Consider the following 20,737-nt stretch of genomic DNA (forward strand, 5'->3'; position numbering starts at 1 on the left):
CCAAGACAACGCAGGAGTGGCTTCGGGACAAGTCTCTGACTGTCCTTGAGTGGCCCAGCCAGAGCCCGGACTTGAACCCGATTGAACATCTCTGGAGAGACCTGAAAATAGCTGTGCAGCGACGCTCCCAATCCAACCCGACAGAGCTTGAGCGGATCTGCAGAGAAGATTGGGAGAAACGCCCCAAATACAGGTGTGCCAAGTTTATAGCTTCATACCCAAGAAGACTCAAGGCTGTAATCGCTGTCAAAGGTGCTTCAACAAAGTACTGAGTAAAGGGTCTGAATACTTATGTAAATGTGATATTTCCGTTTTTTATGTGTAATAAATTAGCAAAAATGTCTAAAAACCTATTTTTGCTTTGTCATTATGGGTTATTGTGTGTAGATTGATGAGGGGGAAAAAACAATTTAATAAATTTTAGAATAAGGCTGTAACCTTAACAAAATGTGGAAAAGGGGATTGCAGTGATTGCAGCTGTAAGTCTTTCTGGGTAAGTCTCTAAGAGCTTTCCACTCCTGGATTGTGCAGCATTTTCCTATTATTCTTTTCAGAATGTTTCAAGTTCTGTCAAATTGGTTGTTGATCATTGCTAGACAACCATTTTTAGGTCTTGCTATAGATTTTCAAGTAGATTTAAGTCAAAACTGTAACACGGCCTCTCAGGAACATTCACTGTCTTGGTAAGCAACTCCAGTGTAGATTTGGCCTTGTGTTTTAGGTTATTGTCCTGCTGAAAGGTGAATTCATTGCCCAGTGTCTGGTGGAAAGCAGACTGAACCAGGTTTTCCTCTAGGATTTAGCCTGTGCTTAGCTCCATTTCGTTTCTTTTTTATCCTGAAAAATGTCCCTTGTCCTTAACGATTACAAGCATACCCATAACATGATGCAGTGGTACACAGTAATGTGTTGTATTGGATTTGCCCCAAACATAATACTTTGTATTCAGGACGAAAAGTGAATTGCTTTGCCAGATTTTTTGCAGTTTTACTTTAGTGCCTTGTTGCAAACAGGATGCATGTTTTGGAATATTTGTATTCTGTACAGGCTTCCTTCTTTTCACTCTGTCAATTAGGTTAGTATTGTGGAGTAACTACAATGTTGTTGATCCATCCTCAGTTTTCTCCTATCATAGCCATTAAACTCTTTGCGAGGCATTGGAAAACCTCCCTGGTCTTTGAGGTTGAATCTGTGTTTGAAATTCACTGCTCGACTGGAGGGACCTTACAGATAACTGTATGTGTATGGAAAATGTATGCACTCACTAACTGTAAGTTGCTCTGGATAAGAGCGTCTGCTAAATGACTAAAATGTAACGTAAATGTCAAAATATTTTCCGAAGGCACTGTAAGTGGCAGTGACTAATAGCGCCCAGAGTTTTTTTCTGGTCAAGTCAAGCGCAGTCAGGGAAAACTTGGGGTGCTTGTTATGACATTAATACGTAAGCCAGCAACCTTCTCTTGTCCTCACTCCCTCCCTCCCCCTCTTTCCAGGCCTCCTCTCTCTCCCTCGTTCTGGACCTTGGGGAGGACAGGCTGGTTCTGAATGCCCGGCCCTCCCTCTTTCATCTAGACTGTTTCATTCCCTTCTTCATTGACCAGGAGGGCAGCGTAGCACAGTACAACACCAACACACAGGTACACACACATTCTAAAACACAGTACAGCTATTCCCTTACACATGATGTCTGATATTGACACTCTTTTCTTCTCATCTCTCTCTCTCTCTCTCTCCCTCCCCTTTCTCTCGCCACAGATTCTCACGGTGACAATGCCAGTGGTGTCTTCATGAAGAAACTGAATGTCAGATGTTTATCCATTTGTTGTAAATGAAAATAAAACTGTTATTATTATCACGGTCTGTGACTGCTTACGTTCAAATCACTTCAGTTCATCTTTGATAAATTAAGAGTTATCACACTAAACATTAGCCATGCATTATCATTATCACACCAGCCATATTAAGCCGTAACAATCATTCAAACACTCAACATGTATCCCAACAAATACCCCATTCAACTGTCTCTTTAGTATGGGTTTTACTACTTGTTTCCCGGAGTCCCTCTATGAACGGAAGACCCTATTCGTGGAAAGAGAAGGAAGAAAATACTCATCCCACCTATTTCTGGCCTGTTATTTCTGGCCCTGGTCTGCTCCTCTCATCCCCCTTTTGTCTCCCCTTTCTCTCTCTCCCCCCTTTCGCTCTCTGTGTGTCTCTCTGTCTCTCCCTCTCTCTCTCCACCTGCCCCTCTTTTGTTCAGTGAGGTCATTCCCTCGTTCTCTTAATCCCAGGAGGTGGTTGTCTTTCTCTCCCAAAGTTCTCTCCTAATCCGCCCATGGCCCTCTGCCCTACACCTACACACACTGCCCATCACCACCCCTCCCCTGTATAAAGCTCCCATTGTCTCTCACTACAATTGTCATTCTCCTGGGCTCCTCTGTCTGTCTGTCGGTATCTGTCACACCATTGAAACCTCACCTTGCTCTCGGTAAGTCTTTCTCCAACTCTCCTCCTGTACATCCAGGTTCTGAATGACCTTTCACCTCTTGATGCTGCTCTCTTTGTTTAGTCCAAGACTCCGTTTAAGCTGTGTCTGGGAAACTGGCGTCCTATGTATCGTTTTGCTAGGAATATCTTATCTGTCTGTCTGTGGGATCAGTTTTTGTACCTGTTAGATCAAACTTATACCCTGTCAGTGTTTTTAGTTGGTGCATATATTTCTTGCATGTACTGATCAATGTCAGTCTGTGTGTTTTTTATTAGGCCTGGTCATGAATGATGGTTTGTGTTTTGAGTATATTGTCTTCTGTGGATGATTATAGATTGTACTTTAATAGCAGCGGCTGGGATAAGGCCAGGACCCTCGCACTTGTAGCCATCCCTAATGTCCAGTCAGCTAGTCAGTCATACTGTGCAAACTGTCTCTTCCTCCCTCCTCCTCGTTCCCACCAGGTTAGATAGATAGATTGATAGATAGATAGATAGACAGACAGATGGCTAGGAGCAGTGATCCCCGCTCTCCCTCCCTCCTAGGACTATTAATACGGTCCTCTCCCCTATAGCAGTGAAAATGAGCCGGTGTGACTCACCCTAATCTCCCACCCTGCCTCCCATCCTCTCTCAAGGTGTCCTTGACTAAAATTAACCCATCAGAATTCCACCGTTAATGCTCCCTCCGCTGATATCCCGGAGTAACTTTACACTTCCCTCAAATCCCGGCTGTTAGTCTTGGCAGACCACTTACCAACCATCTGCCATTTAGCTCCAAATGGTGGGCTTCTGCTGCCTCGCCTGTTAGGTCTACTGCTAGGCTGGCATTCTAAACCCTCCCTCCCTCAGCTGAGCTCACACCCTTTTTCCATATCCATTCTAGCTTCTCCTGGGTCGGTCATTGGGGCACGCAATGGAAAATGTTTTTAAATGTTTTGCAACAGGAAACCAAAATGTATGTTTCTTATTGGACAGTTCCAGGTTGTCTCTCCCTGTTTGTCTGTTTTTTACCTTGTTGCCTAATGAACATGACCCTGTTCCTGGTTGGAGTGGAATAAGCTTGGGTATAGGCAGTGGTGTAAAGTACTTAAGTCATTTTTTGTGGTATCTGTACTTTACTATTTATATTTTGACTACTTTTATTTTGCTACATTCCTAAAGAAAATTATGTACTTTTTACTCCATACATTTTCCCTGACACCCAAAAGTACATGTTAAATTTTTTGAATGCTTAGCGGGACAGGAAAATGGTCTAATTCACACACTTATCAAGAGAACATTTTTACTTAGGAGTCATTTTTTATTAAGGTATCTTTACTTTTACTCAAGTAGGACAATTGGGTACTTTTTCCACCACTGGGTATAGGCCTAGATCTATCATAAGTCAGGTCTAAAACACTGGTGGATTTAATATGTAGGCCGGTAAAAACAGGGAGAACTGATTTAGCATTGATAATTGTCTTAAAGTGAATGTGGTAATGGTTAGGGAGAGGGAAGCAGATCCAGGACCAGCTTTTAGGAGCACATCATAAAACTTAACCTAATACATTGAAAAAAGAAAGGACGTCAATCAACTCATGACAATGTAGTACCACAAACTAACGTGAGCAGTTAAACAGGACACAGTGGAGCTTTGGAAGCAAGGTAATGACAGGACCAACTCTATCAGCACTGGACCTCCACCAATGTTGTCACCCGCCATGTGTCCCTTCGTCCATCCGTCAGTGCGTCTCATTGTCCCTTCTGTTGGCGAGGTAAACACACTGAGTAACTCATTAGCCGTGACACCCGTTGGAAAGGGGGATGGATTAATCTCCGCGAGGCGCCGATGGCATTTTAGGATGGCCGACATTGTTTCAGGCACAAAATCAAGTGAGGGAGAGGCGCGACAACAGCTATGTGCACTAAAAATATTTCCTGGGCAATGCTATGCTATATATTGTTTCAGGATGACACCATTGTGGAGAGACCTCACCGGGAAAAGAGAAGAGGGGTTAATAGACAGACGAGGAAGAGAATAGGGGTTGATAGACACAAGAATGAATAGGGGTTGATAAACACAAGAAAGAATAGGGGTTGATAAACACAAGAATGAAAAGGGGTTGATAGACACAAGAGGAAGATGAGAAAGAAGGAATGGGGAAAGAAGGACCAGGAATCAATCTAATTAACTCCGATATGTGCTGGAACCAACCCCAGGCCACAAGTGTAAAGTTTTATAAAGCTATTATATTCAATGACAGCATGTATTGCTGAGGACTAGACCTATAGGTTTTGATTATACAAACCCAAGTATAACCAACCACGACTATCACAGTACATTTTGCAGTATTAAATCAACACTTAGAGTACATTTTAACACTACCTCAGATAACATATGGGGCCACTCTACGGAGTGTAAAATGTATTCTGATTATAGTGTTACATTTTGTGTGTTAATGTAACACTTGGTAGTGTAAAAAATTAACACATTTGCCAGTGTTACTCAAATGTAACACTATGGGGTAATTAATCCTGTGTTATTTCTATTCAACACTAGTGTTGATCTAGAGTTAACTCCTATTAGTGTTAAATTCTTGTTGAATTCTTTCTATTTAAAGGCCTGTGGCTTTCACCAAATGAGTACCGAGGTGAATGTTTTACAAATTTAAACTTTATGACACTACATTACATATATTATAAGGCCTTACTTTGATGGCCTAGTTTTACTCCAACACAGTGTTAGGAAATTCCTGGTTTACAGGCCACATCAGGCCTGCAAGTCCTATTATGCTGGCTGGCAAAGTAATGTGTAATTCCTATTGGAATCCAGCCAGAGTTAGGATATCCTACAGTTTGAATTTGTATTAACCTGCATTCGTAATGACTGTCAGGGTTAGGAAGCTTGATAAAATAAAAATAAAAAGACTAAACCAGAACAACCATTTCAGTAAGGAGTGCAATAAATCCTACTAACTGATTGGATTAGTTTAGTAAAATATATGTTATTTATATTTGTCCAGTTTAAGATTAATCAATCAATCAATGCAAAGACACAGATATTAAAAACAATCCTAAAAAAATCTACCTGCAGTATAGCATGCTGGGAAATATAATAATGATAGGCGTGGTTTTGATGGAACTGTTTAACTCTCCACAGTGTAAAACAAAAATGTTGGTTATTAAAAACCAATGCTGGGGATTACACCACTGAGTGTTGATTTCACGCTTACAGGGTGAATTTAGTTCTTGAATCAATGCTAAAACTTTTACACAGAAATATTAACACTGGCCAATTTGCTGTGTACCATCAAGTTTACTCTTTACTCCTTCACACCAAAGTCATCTATTGGTCTATTGTTCAAGATGACAAATAGGAAGGGAAAATAGAGGAGAGAAATGAAGAAGGGGAACTGAAGAAAGTGATAGAAACTGTATCTCCCTCTGTGTTTAGGGCCGTAACATTCTCACCTGTTCACACTGTCAATCTCTCTGCTTGTCAGCCAGGAAGATGTCAGCACCATGGGATAATTTATAGCAGAAACCCCCATGGTCCAACATGCACAATCCCTTTGTGAGTGTGTGTGTGTGTGTCTTTCTCTATGTCGTGTGAACACCCATTATTTTCTTATATATAGATTTTTATTGGAAATATAAAGGCATACAATTTACAGTTCGTGGCATAACTACAAATATATCATTTTCTTATTGTATCAAGACCCCCACCCCGCCCTCCCCCACAACAAACAACAAAGTGAAAAAAAACAAAAGGAACACACACAAAAAAATAATAATAATATGAAAATAATATTAAAACACATCACAACATATTGTCCCCTCCCTTCCCCTGTCCCTTGTTGGCCCAAATTCTTACTCCTGATCAACAGAGGGTAATTGTTTAAAAAATGAAATTAAAGGTCGCCATCTCAGGAAAAAGTCATCAGTACATCCTCTGAGTGTATTTAATTTTTTTCTAAATGAATAAAATACATTAGGTCCTTCAACCAGGCTGATACAGTGGGTGGTTTGGAGGACATCCAATTAAGTAAGATCTGTCGGTGGGCTACAGCATGCTACAACATCTGCTTTACTTTTGGTGAGACTGCAATTACAAAGTTTTGCTTTGATGTAGTCCCGAGTGGCGCAGTGGTCTAAGGCACTGCATCGCAGTGCTAGCTGTGCCACTAGAGATCCTGGTTCGGGAGACCCATGGGCGGCGCACAATTGGTCCAGTGTCGTCCAAGGTAGGGGAGGGTTTGGCCGGCAGGGATGTGGGTTTGTTTCCCACAGGGGGCCAGTATGAAAAAAAACAGAAACAAAAAAATGTATGCATTCACTAACTGTAAGTCACTCTGGATAAGAGCGTCTGCTAAATGACTAAAATGTAAATGTCAAAAAATGTAGTGAATTCTGTGCAAGACTTTGAACTGAATTAAACCTAAGTGAGCACAGGGGGGAAATGGTTAAGCCATCAAATTGACTGTCAAAAGAGGGCGGAAATCACCTATTTAATTTTTTTATAGTGGTAGTGTGTGATAGTTGCTAGATAATCAGTCAGAGTATTGTCTTGTAAAGAGGTTGGTGATTTATATATGACATTTATATTGACTCTCCTTTCGGTCTTCTTTTAATGCAGCCATGTCTGATGTAGAGGAGGAATACGAGTGAGTATGGAAATAGTATACACCACCGATGTAATGCTGTGATGGCCACTTTCTTGGTTTAAATGTAAATACTGAATTGGTAACTGAATCTCTCTCGCTCTCTCAAACACACACACTATTGCCCCCCCTTATCTCTCTCTCTCTCTGGTAGGGGGGAGCAGGCAGAAGGTGAGTGGGCTGCTGTGCTAAGGCGTTAGTGTTGTTATTAATGTTGGACCACACCTGGCCTTGCATGTGGAAGTCTATGACCCTGTTATTATTAGCTCCTATTGCTTTCAACACATGGTTTTTAAGGCCCCAAGCCTCTGCCATCTATTAGCCACACACTCTCCATCTCTCTTTTCATCTCCCTCCATTCCTTTAATCCTCTATCTCTTTCATTATCATTCTAATGTCTCTCTCCATCCCCTCGTCTCATTTGTGTCATTTTCTTCTCCACACTTGTCTTTCTTAGTTTTTTCCCCTATGTCTACCGCATTGCCTTGATTTTGTCATTGCCCCATGTCCCTTCTCTTGTCCTCTGAACTGCTCTCTGACTTTCTTTCTCCCCATTTGGTTCTACTCTCTCTCTCTCTCTCTCTCTCGCGCGCTCTCTCTCTCTCTCTCTCTCTCTCTCTCTCTCTCTCCAGAGGAGGAGGAGCAGGAGGTGGAGCCAGAGGAGCCAGAAGGAGAACCGCAGGAGGAGGATGGAGGAGGTGAAACTAGTTGTCTCTCAAATGACACCCTATATGTACAATAACACTGCATTACTTTTGGCTGTGTTTCAAATGGCAATCTATATCCCCTACAACACAACAGTACTTTAGACTGGTCGTGTCCCAAATTACACCCTATATCCCCTACAACACTCTACTACTTTAAAGTAACTATGGCTGTCTCAAATGACACCCTATATCGTGTATAACACTACACCACTTTAGACTAGAACCATGTGACTTGCTCTATGTGACTTTGGCTAGAGGTAGTCCATTAGTGCTATTTGGGTTCTTAATTGGATTCGTTCCGACATTTCTTGATTTCTTGTTGTGTTTATCTGTATATTTTTTAAATAATTTGTGTACTTGTTTGACAAGTTACTGCATTGTTAGAGGCTAGTAACATAAGCATTTTGCTGCACCAGCTATAACATCTGCTAAACTGTGCGCGCAACCAATTAACTTTGATTTGATTACATGGGAATTGCCTAGGATGTCATGCCAAATGATGATTAGCCCACTGTCTAGAAATAGCCAATCAGAATCTAGAGATGAACAGACCTCACAAATCATCATCAGCGACAGAAACTGTCTGTCCAATCAAACTGACTTCAGAGCCGAGGTCACTCAGATGAGACACTGATGACATCCGTAGTATCTTAATGAGCAAGGTATTCTGTTCATAATGCCTGACTAGTGGGTGATACACTCTGACCTGTCAATATGCTTTATGTCCCGCTTCCATTGGCTGACCCTGTGCTGGTCCTGGCCATCAGAGCAACAAGAGTACACAGGTAGGGTGAGAACACATTATACCATCTATTCAAATACCACCAATTGCTTACAGAAAGAAATATAAACTAAATAAACGCCAATAAAATAAAAAATCATTATATGATCTATATCTATGGATTACATATAGGGTTATTCCATTCTATTTAGCCTCAATCTAATTTTGGTATGTTTTTCACAGTTGTTGTTATTGCTGCAGTACTTTTCAGTGTTCAACTGCTTGTTTTTGTTGCTTGCTGCTTAGTATTTTACTTTTTTATGCTCTGCACTTCCTTATGTGGAGACAATGTACAATATACATGGAGTGTGCAAAACATTAGGAACACCTTCATAATATTAAGTTGCAACTCTTTTGCCCTCAGAACAGCCTCTATTCGTAGGGGCATGCACTTTACAAGGTGTCATGCGTTCCACAGGGAAGTTGGCTGGATGTCCTTTGGGTGATGGACCATTCTTGATACACACGGGAAACTGTTGAGCGTGAAAAACCCAGCAGTGTTGGAGTTCTTGACACACTCAAACCTGTGCGCCTAGCACCTGCTACCATACCTCATTCAAAGGCACTTAAATATTTTGTCTTGCCCATTCACCATATGAATGGCACACATACACAATCCATGTCTCAATTGGCTTAAAAATCCTTCTTTAACCTGTATCCTCCCCTTTATCTACAGTGATTGAAGTGGATTTTACAAGTTACATCAAAAAGGGATCATAGCTTTCACCTTTATTCACCTGGTCAGTCTATGTCATGGAAAGAGCAGCGGTTCCGAATGTTTTGTACACTCAGTGCATATCCTCATGTGTAGAACATTTGCGATTACTTCTTGTGTGTACGTAATTATGAACGTTTGTACATTACAAGTCTCAAAAAACTACATTTCCCTCTAGTAGCTGTTGGGGTCACACAGTTGTAGTCAATGATGTGGCCCTCAGTGCATGATGGGAAATGTGAGTTTTCCTAAGCTTGTTGGCACCACTGCATTAAACTTACTCTCTCTTCAATCGTTCCATATCTCTCTTCTCGCACACCTCCCTCCTTCCCTCTGTTTTTCCTATTTGCACTTGTTTTTACCTCATTTTTTATTTTCTAAATGTTCTCCTTCAATCTTTTATCCTATCTCTATCTCTCTCACCATTCCCATCTCTCTCTCTCTCTCTCTCTCTCTCTCTCTCTCTCTCTCTCTCTCTCTCTCTCTCTCTCTGCTCTCTCTCTCTCTCTCTCTCTCTCTCGCTCTCTCTGCCTTTGGCACATCAGAGCAGGAAGCTCAGGAGGAGGAAGGTGAGATTGATTGTGGGAGTGATTCTAACACACCTGAGGTACACATTGATTTTGTTGGTTTTTAATCACATTAAATCTAACCTATATTTGAAATGCCTGTATGAAGGAGGAATCATGTGCTCTCTTTAACTCATGGCCTCATCAACAAAGCTGTACTGTTGCTGTAGCTACACACACTGACACTTCATTGATGATGATGATGATGATGATGATGATGATGATGATGATGATGATGGTGCATGCTATTGCTCCTGTTGTACTCTGGAGGTCAAATACTAACTTCAGATCTGCAGGCGTAACTCAAATCTTTTTTTGTACACCCTTTTGACATCAATTTATGATTTACGCAAAACGTATTGCCTTGTCTTTTTGTCCTGTTTTTGAGAATTGTGACCTCTATTTTCTTCAGGACTATGGATTTCAAATGACATCTTCAGAATGAGAACAAAAGCTATATTTCTGTTCTTTCATGTGTTAATACTTCTCTCTCTCTTTATCTCTCTCTCTCTCTACAGAGGAGAAACTCCCCATACCCAAGTATGTTCACTTTTGTATGTGGCAATTTTGCTTTGTGTGCATGTGTGACAAATAGGTCAAAACATTTATTTCTCTGTTCATCCTCAATTTCACTTATTTTCTCTCCTCCTTTCTCCTCTCTCTCTCTTTCTCTAAGGCCCATGGTGCCCCAGCTAGCCCCTCCCAAGATTCCAGAGGGGGATAGGGTGGACTTTGATGTGAGTGATGTCATCTCATATCAAGGAATTGGCCCACTATTGGGTCCTGATTGGCTGTTGCCCTTAAATTTCCAAATCCACTACAGAACATTACACCACATCTCTGAATAAGAATCTATTTAATCTCAATCCTCTCCTTTTCTCTCTTTCCCTCTCTCCCTCTCCCAGGACATCCACAGGAAGAGGATGGAGAAAGACCTCCTGGAGTTGCAGAGTCTGATTGACGTCCACTTTGACCAGAGGAAGAAGGAGGAGGAGGAGCTCATTGGGCTGAAGGACCGAATCGTGAGTCAACTTCCTGTTTACTTCATGTTAAAGTGTTGAAATGGAGGAAGTACAACCTTAACTATCTGAACTTGTCCAATAACAATGCTCATATATTTTTTATTTAACATTTCGTCCCAACAGAACACAACCCTGGTCAAGGAGTGGACAAGCTCATGATAGAAAAAGTTGATATGAAAAAGTCAAAAGTCCTGTCCTCTCATCCTTTCCCTCTCTCATCCCCACAGGAGAAGCGTCGGTTTGAGAGGGCAGAGGTGCAGCGAGTTAGAGCGGAGAAGGAACGGGACCGGCAGAACAGGATTGCGGTAGGTCAAAACACACCCTTGCGGTACCTCAGGATTGTGGTAGGGCCGGGTACACACCTGTGGTACCCCTAGTACTTTTCCTTTCTAACTTTAGCATTCTCTCGTGCTCAGGAAGAACGGCAGAGAAAGGAAGATGAGGAGGCTAAAAAGAAAAACGATGACGAGGCCAAGAAGAAGAAGGTTCTTTCCAACATGGGGGCCAACTTTGGGGGCTTCCTGCAAAAGGTATTTATGTCCACTGTCATTCGCTTGTTAGCTTTAGGAACAGCTCTTTGGATTTATACAGTATTTCATTAAGATAAATATCTATTTGGTTGCTCAACTTACAGTTGCGGGCATGTTCTGTCAGACTGTTTTAAACATAGAAATAGAATTAGAACATGTAATTCTATATGGTTTGAAGTTTGTGAAGTTCTAGGTGTGTTTGACATATATTTCAGGCAGAGCATCGTGGGAGGGGGAAGCGTCTAACGGGGAGAGAGATCAAGAGGAAGACCTTGGCTGAGAGACGACCCCCACTGGAGATCGACAACCTGAGAGAGGACGCCCTGAAGTGAGTCCTGGCCGATCACACCTGGGCCAAAATCTTCCTCCCACCACCACATCAGAGTTTTCAAGAATTCATGTCCAAAGCCCACACACCTGGCTGCCAACTGTGTTGCTATGGTTACCCCTCTCTCTTGGTCTCCCAGGAAACAAGCTCAGGAGATGTGGAACTGGATCTACACGCTGGAGTCTGATAAGTTTGACTTCATCGATCACATGAAGAAACAAAAATATCAGGTGGGAAGACCTGGACAGATGTACCAAAGGCAGAATCCATAGATGTTTAGGCTTGTGTGTAAGCGACTGTAGACGTCTGTTGTGTAGTATTTGTGAAATCACTGATGCAATGTGATCTCTTGTGTAATTTTTTTGTGTGCAGATTATCGTTCTCTTGAATAGAATCACGAGTGCCCAGAAATTGTAAGTACAGTAACCCTATTCAATTTCTTGGTTTCTTTATGTGAACTTTTTTTGCCACTTTTTCAGTAACGTGTTTGTATGGTATGTGCATTTATCTACGAATAGTTGTTTCTGAACTTATCTCTCTTTCTCCCTTTCTCTCTCCCCTGTAGTAAAAAGGTCCATGGTAAGGGGAAGGTCGGTGGTCGTTGGAAGTAAAGATACTCCCGCTCTCATAGGGCAGAAGGGAGAAGACGACTTTGGAGGGAAGAAGAAAGGAGGGAGATCCCACCCTCCCCTCTTCCATCTTTCCTCTCTTATTGTGGCCACCCTCTCCTTTGGCATGTCCTCATGTGTTTCATTGCAAAATACAAGTTATTATAATATGTATTGATAATAAAAAACGGTGTACACTCACTGAGGTTGCTAGCTTGATGTTCCTCTGGAAATTGTCACACATACACTTTTATTACTTTATTGGGAGTGTGGGAGAAAGTATAATGACTCAAAATCGACCTTAGATCAGTGTCTAGGCTGGCCAACGTCACTCCCACATTACTCAACTAGGGAAACGCTGCCCTCTGCTGGAGAGATGTGTAACACCCTCTGTAGCGCTAGATACTGTAGGTACAGTACACCAGGATTACCACTAATTAGACACACGCATTGGTTTAAACACATTCAACACACATATTACCGGACACTAGAAACCATTATTACAGCACACACTAGTAATCATCAACACATACTAGACAGGCAGAAGGGAGTTATAGGCCTGATCTACTTGCAGAGAGCTCAGTAATTACATTGTCTCACGTGTGTGGAGGAACACATAAACACACACACGTACACACACACACGCTCCATTCAATCTGTATCGCTGAAGCGTAACATATTCTGCAATAGAAATGTAAAAGTCATTTCCGATTGAACCAACATGTTTAATGTGAATGCAGTTTCCGCTAACGCGAGAACATTGCATTTAAATGTCAATCACGCTGTATGAAATATGAAATTATCTTAAAATGTTAACGTGGATCTTCCGGGCTCTATTCAATCCATATCACGGAAATTTCAGCATTACAGCGTGTTGACTTTTAAAGGCAATGTTCCCCCGTTAGCGATTGGTCCAATGTCAGTGTAGCTTGTACATGTGTGGCTGCGGGGGTGTGCTTGTTGTGTGTCCCCTTACAGAAAAACCACATGATTTGACATGTGAAAACGTGTTTTTGGAACACTTCACGTGATATTTCACATGTGAAAACAAGTTTTTGGAACACTACACATGAAAAAATGTCTTTATGATACACACAGTGTTTTCAACTTACACATTTGACATACAGTACCAGTCAAAAGTTTGGACAAACCAACTCATTCAAGGGTTTTTCTTAGTTTTTACTATTTTCTACATTGTAGAATAATAGTGAAGACATCATAACTATGAAATAACACATATGGAATCATGCAGTAACCAAAAAAGTGTTAAACAAACAGCCATCCTTTGCCTTGATGACAGCTTTGCAAACTCTTGGCATTCTCTCAACCAGCTGCACCTGGAATGCTTTTCCAACAGTCTTGAAGGAGTTCTCACATATGCTGAGCACTTGTTGGCTGCTTTTCCTTCACTCTGCGGTCCAACTCATCCCAAATCATCTCAATTTGGATGAGGTCAGGGGGTTGTGGAGGCCAGGTCATCTGATGCAGCACTTCTTCGCTCTCCTTCTTGGTCAAATAGGCCTTAAACAGCCTGGAGGTGTGTTGGGTCATTGTTCTGTTGAAAAACAAATTATAGTCCCACTAAGCCCAAACCAGATGGGATGACGTATCGCTGCAGAATGCTATGGTAGCCACGCTGGTTAAGTGTGCCTTGAATTCTAAATAAATCACAGACAGTTTCACCAGCACGCCCACACCATAACACCTCCTCCTCCAAGCTTTACGGTGCGAACTACACATGTGGAGATCATCCGTTCACCCACACCGCGTCTCACAAAGACACAGCGGTTTGAACCAAAAATCTCAAATTTGGACTCATCAGACCAAAGGACAAATTTCCACCTGTCTAATGTCCATTGCTCGTGTTTCTTGGTCCAAGCAGGTCTCTTCTTATTATTGATGTCCTTTAGTAGTGGTTTCTTTGCAGCAATTCGACCATGAAGGCCTGAATCACACAATCCCCTCTAAACAGTTGATGTTGAGATGTGTCTGTTACTTGAACTCAGTGAATAATTAATTTGGGCTGCAATATATTTTGATTTGTTTAACACTTTTTTGATTACTACATGATTCCATATGTGTTATTTCATAGTTTTGATGTCTTCACTATTATTCTATAATGTAGAAAATAGTAAAAATAAATATATATATATGTATACTGTACATTCAGAAAGTATTCAGACCCCTTGACCTTTTCCACATTTTGTTACGTTACAGCCTTACTCTAAAATTGATTTGATTCATTGTTTTCCTGATCAATCTACACACAATACCCCATAATGAAAAAGCAAAAATAGGTTTTTTGAAATGTTTGCATTTATTACAAATAAAAACAGAAATACCTTATTTACATAAGTATTTAGACCCTTTGCTATGAGACTCAAAATTTAGCGCAGGTGCATCCTGTTTCCATTGATCATCCTTGAGATGTTTCTACAACTTGATTGGAGTCAGCCTGTGGTAAATTCAATTAATTGGACATGATTTGGACAGGTACACACCTGTCTATATTAGGTCCCACAGTTGACAGTGCATGTCAGAGCAAAAACCAAGCCATGAGGTCGAAGGAATTGTCTGTATAGCTCCGAGACAGGATTGTGTCGAGGCAAAGATCTGGGGAAGGGTACCAAAAACATTATGCAGCATTGAAGGTCCCCAATAACACAGTGGCCTCCATCATTCTTCAATGGAAGAAGTTTGGAACCACCAAGACTCTTCCTAGAGCTGGCCACCCGGCCAAACTGGGCAATCGGGGGAGAAGGGCCTTGGTCATGGAGGTGACCAAGAACCCAATGGTCACTCTGACAGCGCTCCAGAGTTCCTCTGTGGAGATGGGAGAACCTTCCAGAAGGACAACCATCTCTGCAGCACTCCACCAATCAGGCCTTTATGGTAGAGTGGCCAGACGGAAGCCACTCCTCAGTAAAAGGCACATGACAGCCCACTTGGAGTTTGCCAAAAGGCATCTAAAGGACTCTCAGACCATGAAAAACAAGATTCTCTGGTCTGATGAAACCAAGATTAAACTCTTTGGCCTGAATGCCAAGCGTCACGTCTAGAGGAAACCTTGCACCATCCCTACGGTGAAGCACGGTGGTGGCAGCATAATGCTGTGGGGATGTTTTTCAGTGGCAGGGACTGGAGCAAAGATGAACGGAGCAAAGTACAGAGAGATCCTTGATGAAAACCTGCTCCAGAGTGCTCAGGACCTCAGACTGGGGCGAAGGTTCACCTTCCAAAAGGACAACGACCCTAAGCACACAGCTAAGACAACGGAGGAGTGGCTTCGGGACAAGTCTCTGAATGTCCTTGAGTGGCCCAGCCAGAGGCCGGACTTGAACCCGATCGAACATCTCTGGAGAGACCTGAAAATAGCTGTGCAGCGACGCTCCCCATCCAACCCGACAGAGCTTGAGAGGATCTGCAGAGAAGAATGGGAGAAACGCCCCAAATACAGGTGTGCCAAGCTTGTAGCTTCATACCCAAGATGACTCGAGGCTGTAATCGCTGTCAAAGCTGCTTCAACAAAGTACTGAGTAAAGGGTCTGAATATTTATGTAAATGTTATATTTCCGTGTTTTATTTGTAATAAATTAGCAGACATTTCTAAAAACATGTTTTTGCTTTGTCATTATGGGTTATTGTGTGTAGATTGATGAGGGGAAAAAACAATTTAATCAATTTTAGAATAAGGCTGTAAAGTAACAAAATGTGGAAGAATTCAAGGGGTATGAATACTTTCCGAATGCACTGTATATCTGTCTCTCCCCCAGCTTCCCCCCCCTCCCTCCTCTCTCTCTAAATCCCTGCTCACATGTTTGGCTGAGGCCAGTCCAGCGCGTCAGACAGACAGACAGACAAAGAGGGAGCAAAGAGGACACAGAAATAATCCAGTCTTTTTGGGCTCTATTAAATCCGTATCACGTAAATTCAGCATTACAGCGTTACCCTTCACGTGACACTTCACATGTGAAAACATGTTTTTGGAACACTACACATGAAAAAATGTCATTATGATACACACAGTGTTTTCAACTTACACATTTGACATACAGTACCAGTCAAAGGTTTGGACACACCTACTCATTCAAGGGTTTTTCTTTGTTTTTACAATTTTCTACATTGTAGAATAATAGTGAAGACGTCAAAACTATTAAATAACACATATGGAATCATCTAGCCACTGGGATTTTTGCCCATTCTTCAAGGCAAAACTGCTCCAGCTCCTTCAAGTTGGATGGGTTCTGCTGGTGTACAGCAATCTTTAAGTCATACCACAGATTCTCAATTGGACTGAGGTCTGGGCTTTGACTAGGCCATTCCAAGACATTTAAATGTATCCCCTTAAACCACTCAAGTGTTGCTTATGCTTAGGGTCATTGTCCTGCTGGAAGGTGAACCTCCGTCCCAGTCTCAAATCTCTGGAAGGCTGAAACAGGTTTCCCTCAAATATGTCCCTGTATTTAGCGCCATCCATCATTCCTTCAATTCTGACCAGTTTCCCAGTCCCTGCCGATTAAAAACATCCCCACAGCATGATGCTGCCACCACCATGCTTCACTGTGGGGATGGTGTTCTCGGGGTGATGAGATGTGTTGGGTTTGCACCAGACATAGTGTTTTCCTTGATGGCCAAAAAGCTCAATTTTAGTCTCATTTGACCAGAGTACCTTCTTCCATATGTTTGGGGAGTCTCCCACATGCCTTTTGGCAAACACCAAACGTGTTTGCTTATTTTATTCTTTAAATAATGGCTTTTTTTCTGGCCACTCTTCCATAAAGCCCAGCTCTGTGAAGTGTACGGCTTAAAGTGGTCCTATGGACAGATACTCCAATCTCCGCTGTGGAGCTTTGTAGCTCTTTCAGGGTTATCTTTGGTCTCTTTGTTGCCTCTCTGATTAATGCCCTCCTTGTCTGGTCTGTGAGTTTTGGTGGGCGGCCCTCTCTTGGCAGGTTTGTTATGGTGCCATATTCTTTCAATTTTTTAATAATGGATTTAATGGTGCTCCATGGGATGTTCAAAGTTTCTGATATTTTTTTATAACCCAACCCTGATCTGTACTTCTCCACAACTTTGTCCCTGACCTGTTTGGAAAGCTCCTTGGTCTTCATTGTGCCGCTTGCTTCGTGGTGCCCCTTGATTAGTGGTGTTGCTGACTCTGGGGCCTTTCAGAACAGGTGTATATATACTGAGATCATGTGACAGATCATGTGACACTTAGATTGCACACAGGTGGAGTTTATTTAACTAATTATGTGACTTCTGAAGGTAATTGGTTGCACCAGATCTTAGGGGCTTCATAGCAAAGGGGGTGAATACATATGCATGCATGCACCACTTTTCCGTAATTAATTTTTTTGAATTTTTTGAAACAAGTAATTTTTTTTATTTCACTTCACCAATTTGGACTATTTTGTGTATGTCCATTACATGAAATCCAAATAAAAATCAATTTAAATTACAGGTTGTAATGCAACAAAATAGGAAAAACGCCAAGGGGGATGAATACTTTTGCAAGGCACTGTATATCCACACATTCTTGAAAATAAGAGTATGGTTATGGTACAATGAAGTTCCCTGGTTTACAAAAATGTCAAAGGTACACATAAGGTACCTTCAGAAGTACACATAGGGATTCACATGGTCGGTACCTTTAAGGATACATGTGCAGATAATCTAGTATAATGGTACATTTTTCTACACAATATATTCAATATAAGGTACAATAAAAAAAATAAAAAAAATATGCCATTTAGCAGACGCTTTTATCCAAAGCGACTTACAGTCATGTGTGCATACATTTTTGTGTATGGGTGGTCCCGGGGATCGAACCCACTACCCTGGCGTTACAAGCGCCGTGCTCTACCAGCTGAGCTACAGAGGACCACAATCATTACTGAACTTCAAATGTAGGTGAGGGCAATGTGCTGGCACATGTTATGTTTTGTGCCAACCATCAGCTGAAATGTTGTATGAGTTTAAGTGGTTTATCTTTACGTTGATGAAGGTTGAGCTCCTCTTTTATACTGTCAGTGCTGCAATCTTTGTGAGAACTTGTGACAGTCAAGAGCTGCACTGTTAAGAGATTACTGTGCAGTTTCCAGTAGTGTAATAGCAGCTGATTCACGGAAAGTTAATGTAAAAATTTGATTAACTTATCGGTGGTCAGTTATTGTAAAGTTCATAGGAATTTGCTGTAACTAATTTGTCATGATCACTGACCTGAGTGAGTATAACAATGACATGGTTACCAGATGTATTGTATGGCTTTTTGATATCATATGCACTTATATCAGCCTTTAATATGGTTTGAGAACTTCCACTGTACATGACCAGAATACAATATATCAAATTAACTGGGATGACATTCCCTCTCATGGGAGACCAAAAAGAGCTATCTGGAAGCCACGCCGCCAATAAGGTACACCTGCAATATTCTGATAGGCTGCAGCTGCTACAGTATGCTGCCAATTAGCAAGTAATGTTGCATGTTGTCAACAGAATAGTCAGTGAAGGCACAGTAGGTTACTGGCATGTATTGCTAGTGGCACCAAGTTGCTTGTAGGTTACTGGCAACATTTTGCCAGTAAGTTATTGTGAACTACGATCATGGATATCCTACCAACGGGACATTAAAAACTGTAATATCTTATGTTTCACCGAGTCGTGGCTGAACGACATGGATAACATACAACTGGCGGGATATACGCTGCATCGGCTAGTTAGAACAGCTGCCTCCGGTAAGACAAGGGGTGGCGGTCTGTGTATATTTGTAAACAACAGCTGGTGCACGAAATCTAATATGAAGGAAGTCGGTAGAGTATCGTATCGCATGATAAGCTGTAGACCACACTATTTACCAAGAGAGTTTTCATCTATATTTTTCGTATATATCTGTCTATTTACCACCACAAACCGATGCTGGCACTAAGAATGCACTCAATGAGCTATATAAGGCCATAAGCGAACAGGAAAACGCTCATCCAGAGGCGGCGCTCCTAGTGGCCGGGGACTTTAATGCAGGGAAACTGAAATCCGTTTGACCTAATTTCTACCAGCATGTTAAATGTGCAACCAGAGGGAAAAAAACTCTAGACCACCTTTACTCCACACATAGAGATGCGTACAAAGCTCTCCCTCGCCCTCCATTTGGCAAATCTGACCATAACTCTATGCTCCTGATTCCTGCTTACAGGCAAAAACTAAAGCGGGAAGCGCCCGTGACTCAGTCAATAAAGAAGTGATCAGATGACGCAGATGCTAAGCTACAGGACGGTTTTGCTAGCACAGACTGGAATATGTTCCGGGATTCTTCCGATGGCATTGAGGAGTACACCACATCAGTCACTGGCTTCATCAATAAGTGCATTGATGACGTTGTCCCCACAGTGACCGTACGTACATACCCTAACCAGAAGCCATGGATTACAGGCAACATCCGCACTGAGCTAAAGGGTAGAGCTGCCGCTTTCAAGGAGAAATCTCTAACCCGGAAGCTTATAAGAAATCCTGCTATGTCCTCCGACGAACCATCAAACAGGCAAAGCAGGACTAAGATTGAATAGAACTACACTGGCGTTGACGCTCGCCGGATGTGGCAGGGCTTGCAAACTATTACAGACTAAAAAGGGAAGCACAGCCGTGAGCTGCCCAGTGACACGAACCTACCAGATGAGCTAAATTACTTCTACGCTCGCTTCGAGGCAAGCAACACTGAAGCATGCATGAGACCATCAGCTGTTCCGGACGACTGTGTGATCACACTCTCCGTAGCCGATGTGAGTAAGACCTTTAAACAGGTCAACATTCACAAGGCTGTAGGGCCAGACGGATTACCAGGACGTGTACTCCGAGCATGCGCTGACCAACTGGCAAGTGTCTTCACTGACATTTTCAACCTGTCCCTGACTGAGTCTGTAATACCAACATGTTTCAAGCAGACCACCATAGTCCCTGTGCCCAAGAACACTAAAGTAACCTGCCTAAATGACTACCGACCCGTAGCACTCACGTCTGTAGCCATGAAGTGCTTTGAAAGGCTGGTCATGGCTCACATCAACATCATTATCCCAGAAACCCTAGACCCACTCCAATTTGCATACCACCCCAACAGATCCACAGATGATGCAATCTCTATTGGACTCCACGCTGCCCTTTCCCACCTGAACAAAAGGAACACCTACGTGAGAATGCTATTCATTGACTACAGCTCAGCGTTCAACACCATAGTGCCCTCAAAGCTCATCACTAAGCTAAGGACCCTGGGACTAAACACCTCCCTCTGCAACTGGATCCTGGACTTCCTGACGGGCCGCCCTCAGGTGGTAAGGGTGGTTAACAACACATCTGC

At 42.2% G+C, this 20,737-nt stretch overlaps 2 protein-coding genes across 8 annotated transcripts in view; both read left to right on the forward strand.

The window, feature by feature from the left end:
• pih1d1 (PIH1 domain containing 1) overlaps positions 1–1,852 on the forward strand; it is a 28,925-nt gene extending 27,073 nt beyond the window's left edge. For all 4 annotated transcript variants that reach the window (XM_041880951.1, XM_041880952.1, XM_041880949.1 and 1 more), the window contains exons 10-11: positions 1,494–1,637; positions 1,756–1,852. In XM_041880951.1, the coding sequence (XP_041736885.1) occupies positions 1,494–1,637; positions 1,756–1,791 (180 nt within the window). In that variant the 3' untranslated portion in view covers positions 1,792–1,852. The remainder of the gene's footprint in view (positions 1–1,493; positions 1,638–1,755) is intronic.
• Positions 1,853–2,344: 492 nt separating this feature from the next.
• LOC121570602 (troponin T, slow skeletal muscle) lies at positions 2,345–12,574 on the forward strand. 4 transcript variants are annotated; one of them, XM_041882070.2, is made up of 14 exons: positions 2,345–2,488; positions 7,106–7,133; positions 7,285–7,301; positions 7,763–7,828; positions 9,879–9,902; positions 10,418–10,439; positions 10,576–10,636; positions 10,805–10,921; positions 11,149–11,226; positions 11,338–11,451; positions 11,667–11,779; positions 11,919–12,009; positions 12,152–12,192; positions 12,345–12,574. In XM_041882070.2, the coding sequence occupies exons 2-14, from the start codon at positions 7,108–7,110 to the stop codon at positions 12,388–12,390; spliced, it is 816 nt and encodes a 271-aa protein (XP_041738004.1). In that variant the 5' UTR covers positions 2,345–2,488; positions 7,106–7,107; the 3' UTR covers positions 12,391–12,574. The 4 variants fall into 4 exon arrangements, with proteins under 4 accessions (XP_041738004.1, XP_041738007.1, XP_041738005.1 ...); XM_041882071.1 differs by lacking the exons at positions 2,345–2,488; positions 7,106–7,133; positions 7,285–7,301 and adding an exon at positions 8,605–8,622 and having other exon boundaries at positions 7,823–7,828; XM_041882073.1 differs by lacking the exons at positions 2,345–2,488; positions 7,106–7,133; positions 7,285–7,301; positions 9,879–9,902 and having other exon boundaries at positions 7,795–7,828.
• The last annotated feature ends 8,163 nt before the right edge of the window (positions 12,575–20,737 follow it).

Source organism: Coregonus clupeaformis, chromosome 7 (genome assembly GCF_020615455.1).
Source record: "Coregonus clupeaformis isolate EN_2021a chromosome 7, ASM2061545v1, whole genome shotgun sequence".
NCBI classification, from domain to species: domain Eukaryota; kingdom Metazoa; phylum Chordata; class Actinopteri; order Salmoniformes; family Salmonidae; genus Coregonus; species Coregonus clupeaformis.

Excerpts from the sequence above, each read along its gene's own strand:
- LOC121570602 (XM_041882070.2), top strand. The coding sequence starts at position 7,108 with ATGTCTGATGTAGAGGAGGAATACGA. Across the intron at positions 9,903-10,417 it reads GGAAGCTCAGGAGGAGGAAG|AGGAGAAACTCCCCATACCC; the intron begins GTGAGATTGATT and ends CTCTCTCTACAG. Across the intron at positions 10,637-10,804 it reads GGGATAGGGTGGACTTTGAT|GACATCCACAGGAAGAGGAT; the intron begins GTGAGTGATGTC and ends TCCCTCTCCCAG.